General features: G+C 42.9%; 1 protein-coding gene across 2 annotated transcripts in view; it reads left to right on the top strand.

Moving 5' to 3' along the window:
• Positions 1 to 18,287, top strand: part of LOC106564712 (VPS10 domain-containing receptor SorCS1) — a 157,557-nt gene that overhangs the window by 130,950 nt on the left and 8,320 nt on the right. For both annotated transcript variants that reach the window (XR_006757943.1, XM_045691193.1), the window contains exons 15-23: positions 1,732 to 1,849; positions 3,878 to 4,011; positions 5,037 to 5,150; positions 7,224 to 7,395; positions 7,677 to 7,863; positions 9,003 to 9,136; positions 9,679 to 9,802; positions 10,754 to 10,866; positions 15,759 to 15,893. Coding sequence is in view for 1 of the 2 variants with exons in the window: in XM_045691193.1 (XP_045547149.1) it covers positions 1,732 to 1,849; positions 3,878 to 4,011; positions 5,037 to 5,150; positions 7,224 to 7,395; positions 7,677 to 7,863; positions 9,003 to 9,136; positions 9,679 to 9,802; positions 10,754 to 10,866; positions 15,759 to 15,893 (1,231 nt within the window). In the remaining variant the exon portion in view is untranslated. The remainder of the gene's footprint in view (positions 1 to 1,731; positions 1,850 to 3,877; positions 4,012 to 5,036; positions 5,151 to 7,223; positions 7,396 to 7,676; positions 7,864 to 9,002; positions 9,137 to 9,678; positions 9,803 to 10,753; positions 10,867 to 15,758; positions 15,894 to 18,287) is intronic.

Below are 18,287 nucleotides of genomic sequence, written 5' to 3'. Positions count from 1 at the left end.
CCGAAAAGGGCTGGATGCAAGATTCAAACGTTGGCCCAGAAGTGTTACTGTATGTTGTCCGTATAGACTAGAGCGCTACCACTACACCACACAGTGAAACCAAATCCCATCTGATTGCAGATAAACATTATGTTTGATATGTTAACATAGTGAATTGAGATTGAATGAACCGTAACCGTGTTAGATGTGTTAACATTATGTGCGAGAGTGGGAGTTTGCTCGTATCCAAACCCTGGTAGTAACGGCAGCGCTGACTGCTCATTTTCCCTAACATGAATGGAATAGATCCCTCTCAAGGTTTAGCCTCACATCAAAACCATCTGTCTCGGGATTATGATCACAGAGACATCAGTGGTGTTGGGAGACCGGCGACAGCAGAGCACTCCGTTTGAAGAACACGAGGAACATCATCAAAAATAAAATAGACTATGTCTGAAGGACCGAAGAGGAAAGTACGACTCTACAACTTCTTTCTGCATTATGTAGCAACATTGACTCAATAGTTTTAAGAAACACAGCATATGAAGTTTTCTGTCTTTTCGATAACTTCTTTCGTTCTAGAATGACCCACTTAGCTATACTACATGAGATGATACTGCTCTTATTGCACTTTTTGGTGTAAAAATTTGACGGCTGCTGCATAAGGTTTCCCATAGCCCTTACATCAGTCTTTTGTAACACCTGTCATCACCGTAACTGAGTGACGGAGAGACAGTTGACTTTGTAGTCGGCTCGGCAACAGAAGGATAGGCCACAGCTGCTGAGACTGGGAGAGGGAAGGACAGAAGTGGGGCGAGAGAGAGATGAGGGGAGAGACAGACAGATGATGGGAGGGAAGGAAAGAGAGAGCGGGGAAGATGGAAGGAATTTATAGGATAAATGACTTTCTCCCTGTAGGCCCAGAGTGCTATACACTTCTCTGAACCAGCTGAGACAGACAGGACTGTGGGATATGATACTTTTAGGAGATTGTTGACAGCCTACTACAGCTGTTCTGCATCTCTGTGTATGGACACCTCATTATTTATCATTTTCTTATCAATTAATAATGATTTTACAGTTAGTGACAGTTATGGACCAGCGCCTCAGTCCGTTAATTGATGGATTGATTGTGATAAATTTGTTGTTTGGTTAGCAGAGAGAGGAGGTCAATTCCAGTTAAACTCCCACCCAATTTTCTCTGAGAAGGAATGTTTTCTGAGACGTGTGAATGTTAATTTGATGTGGTGTTATAACCTTGACTTTCGGTTGAAGTTTTTTGTTGAATCTGAGGGAAATACACACCCTGTAAGACATATCTCTTCTTTTAAAGTGATTCATTTAGATTCCATAGTACACATTCCATTAGTTGCCAAATGCCGTTTCTCTAAAGCTTTTAGTAACAACTGTCCTGTTCGTCCAAGTCAAAGAAAGAAAATATGTTGAGTCCACACTTTTTACATTCCTCTAGCCAACTACTCCTAAGTATATTTTATTCAGCTCAGAAGTGTCTTGTCTTGACTGATGCCTCGGTCTGACCACTGAGGGACTTCCTAATATGGGTGCCATACCTGACACACCTTAGTTTGACTAGTGTTTTTCCCTCTGCCACCTTCTGTACTTATAACCAGACTGCTGTGTTTCAGTGTAGTGTACCTATCAGTGTTCACAGCTGCTGTGGCTTTGCTAACTGACAACCAGATACCAGTGTACCTTTTCTGCTGCAGCTGTAAGGTTCTTTGCTGTTTGCAGGATCTTTGGCCACGTCAGTCACCGGTCCGAGTGGCAGCTGGTCAAGATTGACTTCAGGTCCATCTTCAACCGGAGATGTACAGAGGGGGATTACCAAACATGGCACCTACACAACCGGGTAATGGCACCTACATAACTCTGTCTGCAGAAGAACTAGCTTCACAGGCCTACCTCAGCCTGGTCATTTCAGCCATGGATAGCTCCTAACATGTAGAACACTAACAACCCAACTCTGTGCTTTATGACCAAAGAACTTCCATTGCAAGAAGTTGTGAGCACTTTATATTTTGCACTTACCTCTATTTTGAAGTGTCACCCAAACTTTTAACATGGGGATAAAACTTGTAACTTACTCTGACTTCTTCAAAAATATGTCTAACGTCAGGAAAATGTTATCAAGTTAAAGCTGCAATATGTAACTTTTTGGGCGACCCGACCAAATTCAGTTATAGATCTGTCATTCTCATTGAAAGCAAGTCTAAGAAGTGGTAGATCTGTTCTATGTGTCCTACTTCTATGCTTCCTGTTCATAAGTTTTGTTTTTGAGTCTCACTTACAATTTTGTACACCAGTTTCAAACATATTTTTGGTTACGGAAAATATATTCCACAGTGGTTTAGATATTACAATGATTCTCTACACTATACTTGCCACATAAACTGAAATTAGGCAAACTTTTAGAATTTTAGCAACCAGCGGAGCAATTTCTGCATAATGCGTCTTTAACCTGCTACATGAACATTTCTGTCATTTCCCAGACTCTCTTATCCAGGTTAAGTGCCTTGCTCAAGGGCACATCGGTATATTTTTTCTCACCTAGTCGTCTCGGGGATTCGAACCAGCGACCTCTCGGTTACTGGCTCAGCGCTCTTAACCACTAGGTTACATGCTGCCCCTACTGCTACTATGTGTGTTCTGGGGCCATTCCCACAAACCTCCATCTCTTATCATATACTTGACAGAGAGGTCTAGATCGACCGAGACCCTTGATAGAATGAAAAACAGTTTTGGCATGCAGTGTACTTGCTTGATCACTCCCTTACCTCCACCCTCTGCTTTGCGTTGAGCTCTTGAGTGTGGGCTGGACAGGTGCCGGGCGTTCCTCTCCCTCAGGCCCAAAAGCACTTAGGCATAGTCCCTCTAATTCTTGCTGATGTCTCTACAACGCTCCTTATAAAACACTGCATACGTTTGAGCCAGAGCGAATGCTCTACCTCATGCCTAGACAGACCCAGAGCCAAACATAAGGATGAGACGGAGAGGGCTTCTTTATTCTGACCAAGCTACCATAATTGACTCAGACAGCTATATGATTGGGCTGGCCCTAACGATCAAAACATATAGCCATGGAAGTGGACAACAGTCCAATTCAATTATAGAGGTAAACATTGCAGAACAGATTGGGAACTGGCCCAAAGGAAAGGCTGTGGTGTGTGTGTGTGTGTTTTATAAAGCAACAGTCTGTGGCAGGGTAAGGTGTTGAAATAGCAGATTGGTTCCAAATGGTCTTAAAGCCACAATCAGGCCATTTGTGTTATCACATCGAGAGAGAGAACCAACTCTGCCTCTGAAGGGTACACTCCTCGAGCCTCCTGTTAAACCACCTGACTCCACATTCAGTGTATTTGCTGTCATAGTCCAAATTCATATGTATGTAATCTACATAGGTATCCCTATTTGAAACAAGAGAGAGACACCAACTCTGCCTCTGAAGGGTACACTCCTCGAGCCTCCTGTTAAACCACCTGACTCTACGAGAGAGAATGGCAGAACTACTGTTTTGCCCCTAAAAAAACCCCATTTTGATTCATCCAGCACGGCCCTACGTACCAAAACGAAAAATCTACATGTTTTTCCGAAACTAAGTCAAGCGAGCTGTAACAGCTTGGGTGTAGGATACATGAGAGAGAGGTGTCTTAAGTTTAGCAACGCTTACCGCTAGCACACCACACATGAGCCTCAGTGGGCAGCGATGCAAAATAAGCCCATGTAAAGGAAAAAGCAACGGCATGCCTTTTCACACACAGTATGATACATGCATGGTTCACCGCACTGCAGTAAATTATGTATGGCGATGGGGTGAAATGTAACAAAAGAAACCCATTTTCTCCAAAATATATTTTCAATTTGGAAAATATATCCACAGGGCGAGCCGTGCATCATGGGAGTGAAAAGAATCTACAGGAAGTTGAAGCCCATAGCCAGGTGCGTTATGGGTAAGACATACTCGGTCACGATGACCTCGGCGCCCTGCGACTGCACAGAGGCCGACTTTGAGTGGTGAGTAGACAGATGTGTCCCACTTCACATTAAGTACCCCTAAATTATGCATAAATTACGCATAAGTAGGTACAGTGTAAATACAATGTAAGTAAACTGGCACATAATACACATAGTAAACATTACACAAGTTAACGGTTTACTTGAATGGAATAGATAGATCAACTAACCGGAACTGGCTGATGGTACTTGAGGAGAGACTCCAACACACTACTCGACCACAAACACATCTAGCGTTACAACTTCTGCCTAAGCCGCCCTATCAATATACCACTGGCATATGGAGTGGAGGATGAAAAAAAGAAGCCTGGAAGCGAAGGTTGAAAAGATAAGGGATCACCGTCATGGTGAAGCTCACTCCAGATTAGAATTGCAGAGGAGACTTAGCTTCTGGATTCTCTTGGAGGCTGCCCCGGCTAAGTGGAATGCAGTCAACTGCACCACTCCAAGCTGTGTGTGTGTCGAAGAATGAAGGAAAAAGCACAGAGAGAGAGGAGGGTTGACAGGATCCAAGTTTGCATGGGGATAGGGAGTGGGATAGGAAAGTGTGTGTGTGTGTTTCTCCTTGAATGTCACCATACGTTTAAGAAACCAACTTTGTCACTGCTTTTGTGGTTTTCTGCTTTTGCCAGTGACTCTGTTCATCAAAGACGCATTTCCAAAGCATATTTGCTACAAACTTCACAATCCATTTCTTTTAATTATCTATCAGTATTATTAATGTTGCTTTTGTTAATTCCCAAATCCGTGGGCCCCTTGAGTGAGGCGGTGAACTTGGAATGAGTTTTAGTAAGAGACAGTTAATCATCGGGCTTAATAGTGTTCATTAACTATCACAACACTTCTGCATGTCGGCCTAATTGGGCCAATTTGTTCCTATCATTTTGAGGATGCGCATGCTGGCAACGTTGCCTTTTAATGATAGGACAAACAAACCAGGGACGGGAATTGAATCACTTATAAAAGTTTACTGTGTAGCATTTCACTCGACTGCTGTTTATTTTGGTATGATCCAAACATTACAGTGACTATGGCTACGAGAGGCGGAGTGACGGCAAGTGCACCCCTGCCTTTTGGTTCCTCCCATCGTCCATGTCTAGAAGCTGTACCACAGGGACTACTTTCATCAACAGCACTGGGTAAGCAGATTTTCCCCAGGACTCTCATTAGCCTCTTACAGATGTTGGATCTTAATTTGACGCAAGCGTCCCACCCGTGGTGCACTCCATCAACAGCAGGTGCATTTCAAGAGCGGCAAATTTGAATCCAAATAAATGTCAAAATTCAAATTTTTCAAACATACAACTATTTTACACCCTTTGAAAGATAAACATCTCCTTAATCTAACCACGTTTTACGATTTCAAAAAGGTTTTACGGCGAAAGCATACATTTAGAGTATGTTAGGACAGTACATTTACAAGAGTTGTGTGTAATGTTTTGTCAATTCAAAGACAGGGTCACCAAAACCATAAAACCAGCTAAAATGATGCACTAACCTTTTACAATCTCCATCAGATGACACTCCTAGGACATTATGTTAGACAATGCATGCATTTTTAGTTCTATCAAGTTCATATTTATATCCAAAAACAGCGTTTTACTATGGCATTGATGTTGAGGAAATCGTTTACCTCCAATAACCGGCAGTCAAGTCAGCACCACAAATTAAATAATTAAAATTAGAAAACATTGGTAAAATATTATATTGTCATTTAAAGAATTATAGATTTACATCTCTTGAACGCAATCAACTTGCCAGATTTAAAAATAACCTTACTGGGAAATCACACTTTGCAATAATCTGAGCACTGCGCCCAGAAAAATACGCGTTGCGATACAGACTAGCCGTCATGTTGGGGAGATCTAAAATCGAAAATACTATGTAAATAATCCATTACCTTTGATTCTCTTCATCACATGTCACTTCCAGGTATCACAGGTCCATAACGAATGTAGTTTTGTTCAAAAAAGCTCATCATTTATGTCCAAAAATCTCCGTCTTGTTAGCACATGATCTAAGCCCGCCGGACTTCACTTCATGAACGAGGGGAAAAAATATATTTACGTTCGTTCAAACATGTCAAACGTTGTATAGCATAAATCATTAGGGCCTTTTTTAACCAGAACATGAATAATATTCAAGGTGGACGAATGCATTCTCTTTTATAACGTATTGGAACAAGGGTACCCAACATGAACTCGCGCGCCAGGTGTCTAATGGGCCATCATCGTTCCATGGCTCTTGTTCGGTCAGATCTCCCTCCAGAAGACTCAAAACACTGGTGACATCTAGTGGAAGCAATAGGAAGTGCCAAAATATTCCTCAGCCCCTGTGTTTTTCAATGGCATAGGTTTAAAGGTAATACAACACATCAGGTATCCACTTCCTGTCAGAAAATGTCTCAGGTTTTTGCCTGCCAAATGAGTTCTGTTATACTCACAGACACCATTCAAACAGTTTTAGAAACTTTAGGGTGTTTTCTATCCATATATAATAAGTATATGCATATTCTAGTTACTGGGTAGGATTAGTAACCAGATTAAATCGGGTACATTTTTTTATCCAGCCGTGCAAATACTGCCCCCTAGCCCTAACGGGTTAAAAAGGCTTCTGAAGTTTGTAATTTTCCCTTACAAAAATGTTCAGTAGCCCTTTCCTGCCGTCAACGACCAAAATAGCTGTTTTTGGTGGAATGTTATTAATATTTTTCATAGAAACACCGGATTTTAGATGTTTTTATGTCAAACAGTTTTGGTATATTTCAGTCTTCTGTGATGTGTATATAAAGAGTAATTTTGGGATGCAAACTAAAAATGGAATACATTTCAACTCTATGTCTGACATGGTACATGCGTCTTCTTTTTTTAAGCCCATAACCGTGTGTGCGAGTTGTATACTCTTGTTTCAAAGTAGATTTGTTTAAGACTACCAAGAATCTCACTGTGTGACCCTGATTTAGCCCACTGCAGTAAGATGTTATTTTCTGGCTCAAATTAAGTTCCTACATCTGTATGTACACTCATTCACTATTTAATTAAAACTGACTGCAAAGGTACACTTGGAATAAGGATATTTCAAATGACAGGGCATTATTGTAAGAGAACGTATTCTCAATATCCAACCTGCCAACCTGCTAAGGTCGTCCTTCTCTATGCTCATGTATCCATCAGCAAAGCTTCTAACCGCGGTTGTGACCTATGTACATTCAGCTACAGGAAGGTTGTGTCCAATAACTGCACAGCGGGAGTGATAGCAGAGTACACGGCCAGGAGGCAGCACTGTCCTACCCAGGCCCCCAAAGGCCTGCACCTCGTCACCAGTGAAGGAAAGCTGACAGCTACGCTGGGCACCAATGTCACCTTCCTGGTGTTTCTTGAAGAGGTGAGCGTTTTTTTTCCTAAGGAGCAATACAGTAACTGGCTCCCTGTTCATTCAGACCGGGCGCTGACTTTTAACTCAGTATTGTAAAATGTATGTCAACTCTCCACTTCTGTAATAGCAACAAAATACTCTCTATTATATTACTATGCCATTACATCTTCATATAAAGTGTTAGCAAATAACATGTTCATGGAAATGTTATTTCAAACATACCTACAGTAGCTACTGTAAGAATACCGTTTTCTTTCTTCAATCGTTGATGACTGTTCCCTCCTGTATAGGGCGACGGAGCCAGGACGAGCATCATGGTGGACTTCGGTGACGGTCACGCTCTGACCTACTCCAACGTGAGCTCCATAGAGGATGGGGTCAAGCACGTCTACAAGGCTGTGGGGATCTACCGTGTGACCGCTACGGGAGAGAACAGCCTGGGGTCGGAGAGCGTGGTGCTGTACCTCCACGTCACATGTGAGTCCGTCTCTCTCACTGTGGGTTCACCAAGTCATGGTCTTCATCCTCCGTACTTCATGTTTGGTCTTCAACCTTTAACATGTGAGTGTAGTTTTATCCCTTACCGTACCTTACCTTATGTCAGTGTAGCCCGTAATCTACAGACATATGAGTGAGGTAGTTATACAATTCTGACACACAAAATTGTTCCTTTGCAGACTTTTACTTGCGTAGAACAGTGTTTCCCAACCCTGGTCCTCGAGTACCCCCAACATTATACATTTGTATTGTAGTCCTGGACAAACACACCTCATTCAACTCATTGAGGGCTTGATAATTAGTTGACAAGTTGAATCAGGTGTGCTTGTCCAGGGTTACAATAAAAATGTATACTGTTGGGGGTACTTGAGGACCAGGGTTGGGAAACACTGGCATAGAACGCTATATTTGTTATCTGTTTGTGTAATATGCATGTCATGGTCCGACATCAGTGGAGATGAAGGTAGCCTAAATCCATTACAATTCCAGTCAAGCCAAAGCCATTTTCTCTATATAATACCCTTTCAGGGTACCCCCACTCTAACTCTAACATGCAAGTCATTCCCGTCTTCTCTGTGATGATGGGGCTGACCACCACTGGTGGTTTCATGGGTGACAGATGTAACGTAGTTGACTTATTGATCAGGGAGCTGTGGGACCTTGCAATCTGTCCATCTTGATGTGCCAGCCGTTCCAAATGGGACCAGCCAGGCCTCAGGAGTGCCAGGGATGAAAAATAACACACAGATGGTGACCACAACGTCCCAGAATGGACCAGATCCTCTGAATGCAGCGCACTTTTTGTTGTTGTTGTTATGTGCCTTCAATTCATAAGGGCCCCATAGACGGATACTCTGAAGTTTTCTGCTTACCTTCATTTAATTCAAGGCCACAAAACTTTAAGGAGTCAATTGGTTCACTGTAGTATGTATTTTGTGTGCTTTCATTTCATATCATAAGGGGCTACAAACTTACTTTGTGGATTCAGTCATTTCACTGTGATGCATTTTTGGGGCAGATCATTTTGAATGCAACTTCATCCATTTCATAAGAGGCCCCAAAACGTTGTGGAGTCAGTCTCGGTGGGTTCACTGTCATGTATTTTTGTGATTGAGTAGGTCAGCTGGAGTATATCCATCTCTCCGCTCCCTTTGTGGCAGTGAAGAGCAAGGAAGTCAACCTCACCGCTGTGCTATGGCCTAGCCAAGTGGGAACAGTCACCTACATCTGGTGGTTCGGAAATAACACTGAGGTAAGATACTTCAATACTGCTGGGACTTGTAGTTTTATTGTATGCTCATCCTTCACACTGTAAGATAAAGTGACGTGAAGAAAGATTTGTGCCAGATTTACAAATTAGAGCAGTATTTGTCTGACTTAATTCAAAATTTGTTTTGTTTGGTTGGGCAATGAGCTACTAATGCAGCTGCTAGCTATTCTAATACATGAGGAAATGATCCAAAATTAGCATGTCTGAGCCATTTCAAGAACAAATGGAGATCCAAGTAACGACAGAGAGAACTGCTGGTGTCTCATGGAACTCTCTCCGGACAGTTCTATGTAGCACAGCTGCGATCATGGTTCCTTGGGGGGCGATGTGGGTTGTGTTTATGTCTGTGGCTGCCTGCCTGCCTCCCGGCTGACACCTCTGTAGTGTAAATAGTGGTGTGTGAGATGTTAACAAGGTTGATAAGGGCCTCCCATGGGAACCCCCTTGCTCTCTCGCTCTTCCCCTTTCTCGCTCTTCCCTTTTTCTCGCTCGCTCTCTCTTTCTCTCTCTCTTTCTCTTTCCAGCCGATAATCACCCTGGAAGGGAGCGTGGCGTGCACATTCTCCCAGGAAGGCGTCAACACTGTCACTGTGCAGGTGTCCGCTGGGAATGCCATCCTGCAGGACCGGAAAACCATCGCTGTCCACGGTGAGCTGTTTTTTTGTTTGGTTTGTATTGTAAACAGCCAGACAGCCATGTATACTGCCAGAGGTTGGTTTCTAGTTGACTTTGTAGATTTTAATGCACTGGAGGTTGGCTAGTAAGTATGATTTTAAAGTACCGTAATTTCCGGACTATTAAGCGCACCTGAATATAAGCCTGAATTAAAAAAAAATTTATTATTTTGAACATAAGCCGCACATGTCTACAAGCCGCAGGTGCCTACCGGTACATTGAAACAAATGACCTTTACACAGGCTTTAACGAAACACGGCTTGTAACAAAAATAAATAGGCTTTAACGAAACACGGCTTGTAACAAAAAATTTAAAATGAGTAGTAAGCTTTAGTTGTCTTTTTACACTGAGTCAATTCCTCACGCTGCTGTTTCCAACGTCTTAACATCGACTCATTAAGACCAAGCTCCCGTGCAGCAGCTCTATTTCCTTTTCCAACAGCCAGATCAATCGCCTTCAACTTGAAAGCTGCATCATATGCATTTCTCTGTGTCTTTGCCATGATGAGAGTGACAAAATGACTACCGTAATCAGAATGATGGGAAGTTTGAGAGCGCTCGATTTAATCTAAACAGTAAACAAAAAAGTTGTTTGACCGTAACCCGTTTGTCAATTTCATTGGTCTAATGAAAGCTTCATGCCGCCAAAAAACTGAGCACGTCACAGAATGTGTTTTTAAAAAAAAAAAAAATTGAAAGCGGGAAAAATCCATATATTAGCCGCGTCATTGTTTAAGCCGCGAGGTTCAAAGCCTGGGAAAAAAGTTGCGGCTTGTAGTCCGGAATTTATGGTAGCTATTTAGAGGTAGTTAAAAGTATTGTTTACTACTCATTAATTTGACACATTCATTATTTCAGACAATAGGACAGAAATAGAAAAGCATCATCATCAGCTGATCATCATATAGTTGTTTCTCTGTGTAGAATATTTCAGGTCACATCTACTAGCCTTCTCATCTAACCTGGATGACCACAACCCCGACGTGGCCGAATGGAGACTGGACGTCAGCAGAGTCATCAAGAACTCCATGGTCAAAGTGAGTGGTCCTTGTATCTAACTGTATATTACAGGCATACACTCACACACAGAGTATATACCGAGCAGAAATATAAACGCAACATGCAACAATTTCAATGATTTTACTGAGTTACGGTTCATATAAGGAAATCAGTCAATTCAAATAAATTCATTAGGCCTTAATCTATGGATTTCACATGACTGGGCAGCGGCACAGCCATGGGTGGGGCTGGGAGGGCATAGGCACACCCACTTGGGAGGGCGTAGGCACACCCACTTGGGAGGGCGTAGGCACACCCACTTGGGAGGGCGTAGGCACACCCACTTGGGAGGGCGTAGGCACACCCACTTGGGAGAGCATAGGCACACCCACTTGGGAGAGCATAGGCACACCCACTTGGGAGAGCATAGGCACACCCACTTAGGAGCCAGGCCCAGCTAATCACAAATCCCCCCCCCCCACCTCAAACGATCCCACAGGTAAAGAAGCCAGATGTGGAGGTCCTGGGTTGGCGTGGTTACGTGTGGTCTACGTGAGGCCAGTTGGACGTACTGCCAAAATCTCTAATGGAGGAAGCTTCTGGTAGAGATATGAAAATGATCTGGCAACAGCTCTGGTGTACTTTCCTGCAGTCAGCATGCCAATTGCACACATGTCAGGTGGATGGATTATTGTAGCAAGGAGCACTAATGGGGATGTAAACAAATTTCTGCACAACATTTGAGAGAAATAAGCTTTTTGTGCATATGGAAAATGTCTTTTTTTTAATTTCAGCTCATAAAACGCTTTGTTTATCAACACTTTGGCGTTTATATTTTGGTTCAGTGTATTTAGTCTGTGGTCCACTTTACAATACATTCCCTGTGACCTCAGGTCGTGACTGAGATGAATCCACGTTTTATGATAACTGGCAAGGGAAAATTACTTCAAGTACATTCTAAATTGCTGTTGCACTGCCTTCCCTGTCACATTGAACTATGGAATTGCTGGTCGCCTGTGAGTTCAGGGTCGTATTTGTGGAGGCCATACATGTTCAAATAAATCTCACTGAATGTCTGATTGTCATGGTTTAGTGAATTTAGGACAAGCTGGACTGTAGCTCCGAATGTAATCAACCGTCAGTGTGAGGGACATGCACTGCATGAACGAAAGTATGTGGACACCTTCTCGCTGAATGTCACATTCCAAAATCATGGGGATTAATATGGAGTTGGTCCCCGCTTTGCTGCTACAACAGCCTCCACTCTTCTGGGAAGGCTTTCCACTAGATGTAGGAACATTGCTGTGGGGACTTGCTTCCATTCAGGTCACAAGAGCATTAGTGAGGTCTATGGTGGAAATTCTAACCAAGTTAGAGAGACTTTGTCATTTCTTCAAACAATGATCATTATTTAATATCGATTAATTATTGCAATAATGAAGCTGGTCGACCCCACACTCTTGATTGATGGACCGAGAGCTCAACAATACTTAAAAGAATTGAGGCCCCATATAGCAGACCTAAAAATGCTTAGACATGGCTGGTTCCACCCCTCCCATGCAGATTGGGGCATCATAAGCCACCTTGGGTCCCTCTTGTGGTTATGTGCACCGGGTGTTGTTTACCCCTACCTGGCATAGTTTTTCAGAAACAAAGATGATTAGGACAAATAGGGGTTTGCTCTACTCCGTCCAGGCTCTCTCTATCTCAGGTCACCCCATGTCCTTGAGTAAACTCACAGACCAGCTGCAGGGAGCTAGAGGAGAACTATCCCTTTACAGAAGCACAGCATTAGTAGTTATGAAAATCTCTTAGTATTTGTTAAGCATATAATTGTTAACTATTAATATTAAAACAAAGCAGGTAAATGCGTAATCTTTCTCTCACAGGTCGGGCACTGATGTTGGACGATTAGGCCTGGCTCACAGTCGGCGTTCCAATTCATCCCAAAGGTGTTCGACGTGGTTGAGGTCAGGGCTCTGTGCAGGCCAGTCAAGTTTTTCCACACCAATCTCGACAAACCATTTCTATATGGACCTCGCTTTGTGCACGGGGGCATTGTCATGCTGAAACAGGAAAAGGCCTTCCCCAAACTGTTGCCACAAAGTTGGAAGCACAGAATCGTCTAGAATGTCATTGTATGCTCTAGCATTAAGTTTTCCCTTTTCTGGAACTAAGGGGCCTAGCCCGAACCATGAAAAACAGCCCCAGACCATTATTCCTCCTCCACCAAACTTTGCAGTTGGCACTATGCATTGGGGCACGTAGCATTCTCCTGGCATCCACCAAACCCGGACTCGTCCGTCGGATTGCCAGATGGTGAAGTGTGATTCATCGCTCCATAGAACGCTTTTCCACTGTGTTGGGACACTAACCGAGGCCAATGGCAGCAAGCTTTACACCACTCCAGACGATGCTTGGCATTGCGAATCATGATCTTAGGCTTAGCTGCTCGGCCATGGAAACCCATTTCATGAAGCTCCCGACAAACAGTTTTTGTGCTGATGTTGCTTCCAGAGGCAGTTTTGAACTCGGTAGTGAGCTACGCACTTCACCACTATTTGACGAACTGACTTGTAGGAAAGGTGGGATCCTATGACGGTGCCACGTTGAAAGTCACTGAGCTCTTCAGAAAGGCCCTTCTACTGCCATTGCTTGTTTATGGAGATTGCATTGTTGTATGCTCAATTTTATACACCTGTCAGCAACAAGTGTGGCTGAAGTAGCCTAATTCACTAATTTCAAGGGGTGTCCACATACTTTTGTATATACAGTTGAAGTCGGAAGTTTACATGCACCTTAGCCAAATACATTTAAACTCAGTTTTTCACAATTCCTGACATTTAATCCTAGTACAAAAATCCCTGTTTTAGGTCAGTTAGGATCACCACTTGATTTTAAGAATGTGAAATGTCAGAATAATAGTAGAGATACATTTCAGCTTTTATTTCTTTCATCACATTCCCAGTGGGTCAGAAGTTTACATGCACTAAATTAGGATTTGGTAGCATTGCCGTTAAGTTGTTTAACTTGGGTCAAACGTTCGGGTAGCCTTCCACAAGCTTCCCACAATAAATTGGGTGAATTTTGGCCCATTCCTCCTGACGAGCTGGTGTAATGGAGTCAGGCTTCTAGGCCTCCTTGCTCGCGCTCGCTTTTTCAGTTCTGTCCACAAATTTTCTATAGGATGAGCTCAGGGCTTTGTGATAGCCACTCCAATACCTTGACTTTGTTGTCCTTAAGCCATTTTTCCACAACTTTGGAAGTATGCTTGGGGTCATTGTCCATTTGGAAGACCCATTTGCGACCATGCTTTAACTTCCTGACTGATGTCTTGAGATGTTGCTTCAATCTATCCACAAAAGTTTCCTGCTTCATGATGCCATCTATTTTGTGAAGTGCACCAGTCCCTCCTGCAGCAAAGCACCCCCACAACATGATGCTGCCACCCCCATGCTTCACGGTTGGGATGGTGTTCTTCGGCTTGCTAGTCTCCCCCTTTTTCCTCCAAACATAACGATGGTCATTATGGCCAAACAGTTCTATTTTTGTTTCATCAGACCAGAGGACATTTCTCCAAAAAGTACGATCTTTGTCCCCATGTGCAGCTGCAAACTGTAGTCTGGCTTTTTTATGGCAGTTTTGGAGCAGTGGCTTCTTCCTTGCTGAGAGGCCTTTCAGGTTACTGTGGATATAGATACTTTTGTACCTGTTTCCTTCAGCATCTTCACAAGGTCCTTTGCTGTTGTTTTGGGATTGATTTGCACTTTTCACACCAAAGGACGTTCATCTCTAGGAGACAGAACGCGTCTCCTTCCTGAGCGGTATGATGGCTGCATGGTCCCATGGTGTTTATACTTGCGTACTATTGTTTGTACAGATGAACGTGGTGCCTTCAGGCATTTTGGAAAGTGCTCCCAAGGATGAACCAGACTTGTGGAGGTCTACAATTTGTTTTCTGAGGTCTTGGCTTATTTCTTTAGATTTTCCCATGATGTCAAGCAAAGAGGCACTGAGTTTGAAGGTAGGCTTGAAATACATCCACAGGTACACCTCCAATTGACTCAAATGATGATAATTAGTCTATCAGAAGCTTCTAAAGCCATGACATCATTTTCTGGAATTTTCCAAGCTGTTTAAAGGCACAGTCAAATTAGTGTATGTAAACTTCTGACCCACTGGAATTGTGATACAGTGAATTATAATCTGTCTGTAAACAATTGTTGGAAAAATCACTTGTCATTCACAAAGTAGATGTCCTAACCGACTTGCCAAAACGATAGTTTGTTAACAAGAAATTTGTGGAGTGGTTGAAAAACAAGTTTTAATGACTCCAACCTAAGTGTATGTAAACTTACGACTTCAACTGTATAATGTACTTCAAATCCGCACATGACATGTTGGATAGACATTGTAGTATCCACAAAATGTATTGAATTGCTCATACTATTCAGTATATTTGAGAACGGAAATCATACCATATTTGATACAAACAGCTCAGGACCAGAGAAGTATGATAATTTCACATCTAAGATGTTAGTAATAATGTATCACAGTGAGTATCACAGAAATGTATCACAGTCACACTAATTATGATCATACAGACAATTCCTATTTTTCGATGCCACTGCTTTCCACTTTGATGTGCTTAGTGACATGAAAAGCGATCCAGTCTGGTCCTCTTTCTGTTCTTCCCTTTCCTCTTCCTCCTCTCCATCTTCCTCCTCCTCTTTATCTTCTTCCTCTCCCTCTTCTTCCTCCTCTCCCTCTTCATCTTCCTGCTCTTCCTCTCCATCTCCCTCCTCTTCTTCCATCTTCCTCGTCTCCATCTCCCGCTTCCTCTTTCCCCTTCCTCTCCCAAATCCTCATCCTACCCCTCTCCCTTCTCATCTCTCTCTTCTTTCTCTCCCTCCTCCCCATCTTTCTCTAGGCCACAGGGGTGAGCCCGGAGCAGCTCCTTGTCACCGTCCTACCAGGGTTGCCCACGGCAGCAGAGGTTTTCCTCCTGCCAGACAAAGAGTTAACGGAGGGCAAGCCAGAGAAGAACTCAGCTCATTTAGACCAGGTATGATCGATTAAATAACAGGCATTTTCTGTGAGTTTGAAACATAGACATAACATATTATAGGCCTTAGCCTTATTCAAAATACATGATATAAAGGTTTATTCATGCTTGTAACAGGTTAAAAAAGCATATGTCAGTGTTACCTGTCAGTTAACTATTAGCAAAATGGGTATCTGACAACTAAGTTTTCAGAATTTCCATAAAAGTAAACTATAAAATTGAATACATCATGTTCCTATATTGATTCATGCCAGATGTTTGAGTAGGAGCATACTTTTTATGTGTTAATTTGACAAATACTTATCACTGAATGACATTTGGAGCTATATTTTAGGGGGATATTACTCTGCTTGTTGGATGTTTGGGTTTGACAGCTAAGCACTTGTTTTCTTGCACCAACATGTTCGCCATCTGTTGATTTCCTTGTTATCCCATTTGGCATAATTTAGAGGTCTCCACTGAACTAAACATGAGTAGGCTTAGAAATATTCATTTTTCTAACATTCTTCAATACATAGCTGTGTTGGTCTATACTGCTACATGGTCTGAAAACTGAATTGCAACGTATTTGTATGGCTTATAAGGCTTCATATTTTCTCCAGTAGATGTCAATATTGTCCACATGGGCTTACACGCACACACATGCACACACATGCACACGCACACACATGCACACGCACACACATGCACACACACACACACATGCACACACACACACACACACACACACACACACACACACACACACACACACACACACACACACACTACAGAATATCAACTAGCCTCATCAATAAGTGTGACACGCTTTTAAAAGTCATCACTGTGGACAACTTTACTGTAGAATACCCCGAGTCATCTCTGTGAGAGGGCGGGGGTTGCAGTCTTTCACAGGAATAAACCCTGACAAAGATAGTGTCTCTGCTAATACTGGCCACTGAATCACCAGCAGGTATCAAGATGTACTGAATTAGCTCCAAGGCCCATATAATAGATCATGGATGATTATTAAAAAGATGTGAGTAGAATAGAACCAGGAAGAAATGAATTGTATTCCCCCCCCCTTCAAATCTACCTGGCTATGGCAAGACCCTTCTCACTCAGGCCCCAGCAATACATCTTTATTCAAGGTTTGCATCTTGAAAGTGTAATGTGCGGTTGTGCTTATTAGAATGTATAATAGATTTAGTGACCCCGATACACAGTGAGGAAAAAGTAATTATTCATAGCTATAGTCTAATTTTAAACTTGGTAAGAAATAAAAGAGGGAGCAATGTGAAGGACTGGGAGAAACTACTCATATCACAATTCATTTGGTAAATGAGGCAGATAAAATTAATGAAGCCTAGCAAAGAAATAAAATTGATTCCGCAGGGAAAAGGGAATTTGTTTAGCCAGGGTCTTTCTATGCATGACCTGCATATATATTCTCTGTTTTAGTCTTTGGCCTGAATGCAAAGTAAAAAGGATACAACTTTGTTAAATGACACATCTGACATAATGTATTACAGTTTAGATATATAATGGTACAAATCATAATTTGTGTGATTTGATATCATATGGACGGTATAGTTCAGGGGACTATGTCCAGACTAAATTGGAAGCATCATGAAATGGAACATTGTATTCCAGCTGTAGCCTCAAGGTCAGGGTGATATGTCTGATTTATGTCCAAACTGCACGTTCTCTGTGCAGAAGGTTACTTGTCGCTCTAAAAACCGGAGTAAAAGCAAGGTTTTTCATCAAATAGCCCTGCATTATGTATTAAAGTGGTGAGAACCTGCATGGATTCATCTATAGATATTTCACTTTAAATGGGTTTCTGGATGGAGGGAGCGTGCAGTGAGCCGTGGGGGTGTGTAGTATCAGCGAGTCGTGGGGGTGTCTAGTATCAGCGAGTCGTGGGGGTGTCTAGTATCAGCGAGTCGTGGGGGTGTCTAGTATCAGCGAGTCGTGGGGGTGTCTAGTATCAGCGAGTCGTGGGGGTGTCTAGTATCAGCGAGTCGTGGGGGTGTCTAGTATCAGCGAGTCGTGGGGGTGTCTAGTATCAGCGAGCCGTGGGGGTGTCTAGTATCAGCGAGCCGTGGGGGTGTCTAGTATCAGCGAGCCGTGGGGGTGTCTAGTATCAGCGAGCCGTGGGGGTGTCAAGTATCAGCGAGCCGTGGGGGTGTCTAGTAGCAGCGAGCCGTGGGGGTGTCTAGTATCAGCGAGCCGTGGGGGTGTCAAGTAGCAGCGAGCCGTGGGGGTGTCTAGTAGCAGCGAGCCGTGGGGGTGTCTAGTATCAGTAAGTATGTGGTGGAAAGATCTGCCTCAGCATGATATGCATGAGATGAAACTCATTCTGAAACGAACCAATACTATGACTAGAGTAGGTATACTATTTAATGATGTCTT

This window comes from Salmo salar, chromosome ssa12 (genome assembly GCF_905237065.1).
Source record: "Salmo salar chromosome ssa12, Ssal_v3.1, whole genome shotgun sequence".
Taxonomy (NCBI): domain Eukaryota; kingdom Metazoa; phylum Chordata; class Actinopteri; order Salmoniformes; family Salmonidae; genus Salmo; species Salmo salar.
Note: the sequence above shows the minus strand (reverse complement) of the source record. Positions and strands in the feature narration are given on the sequence as shown.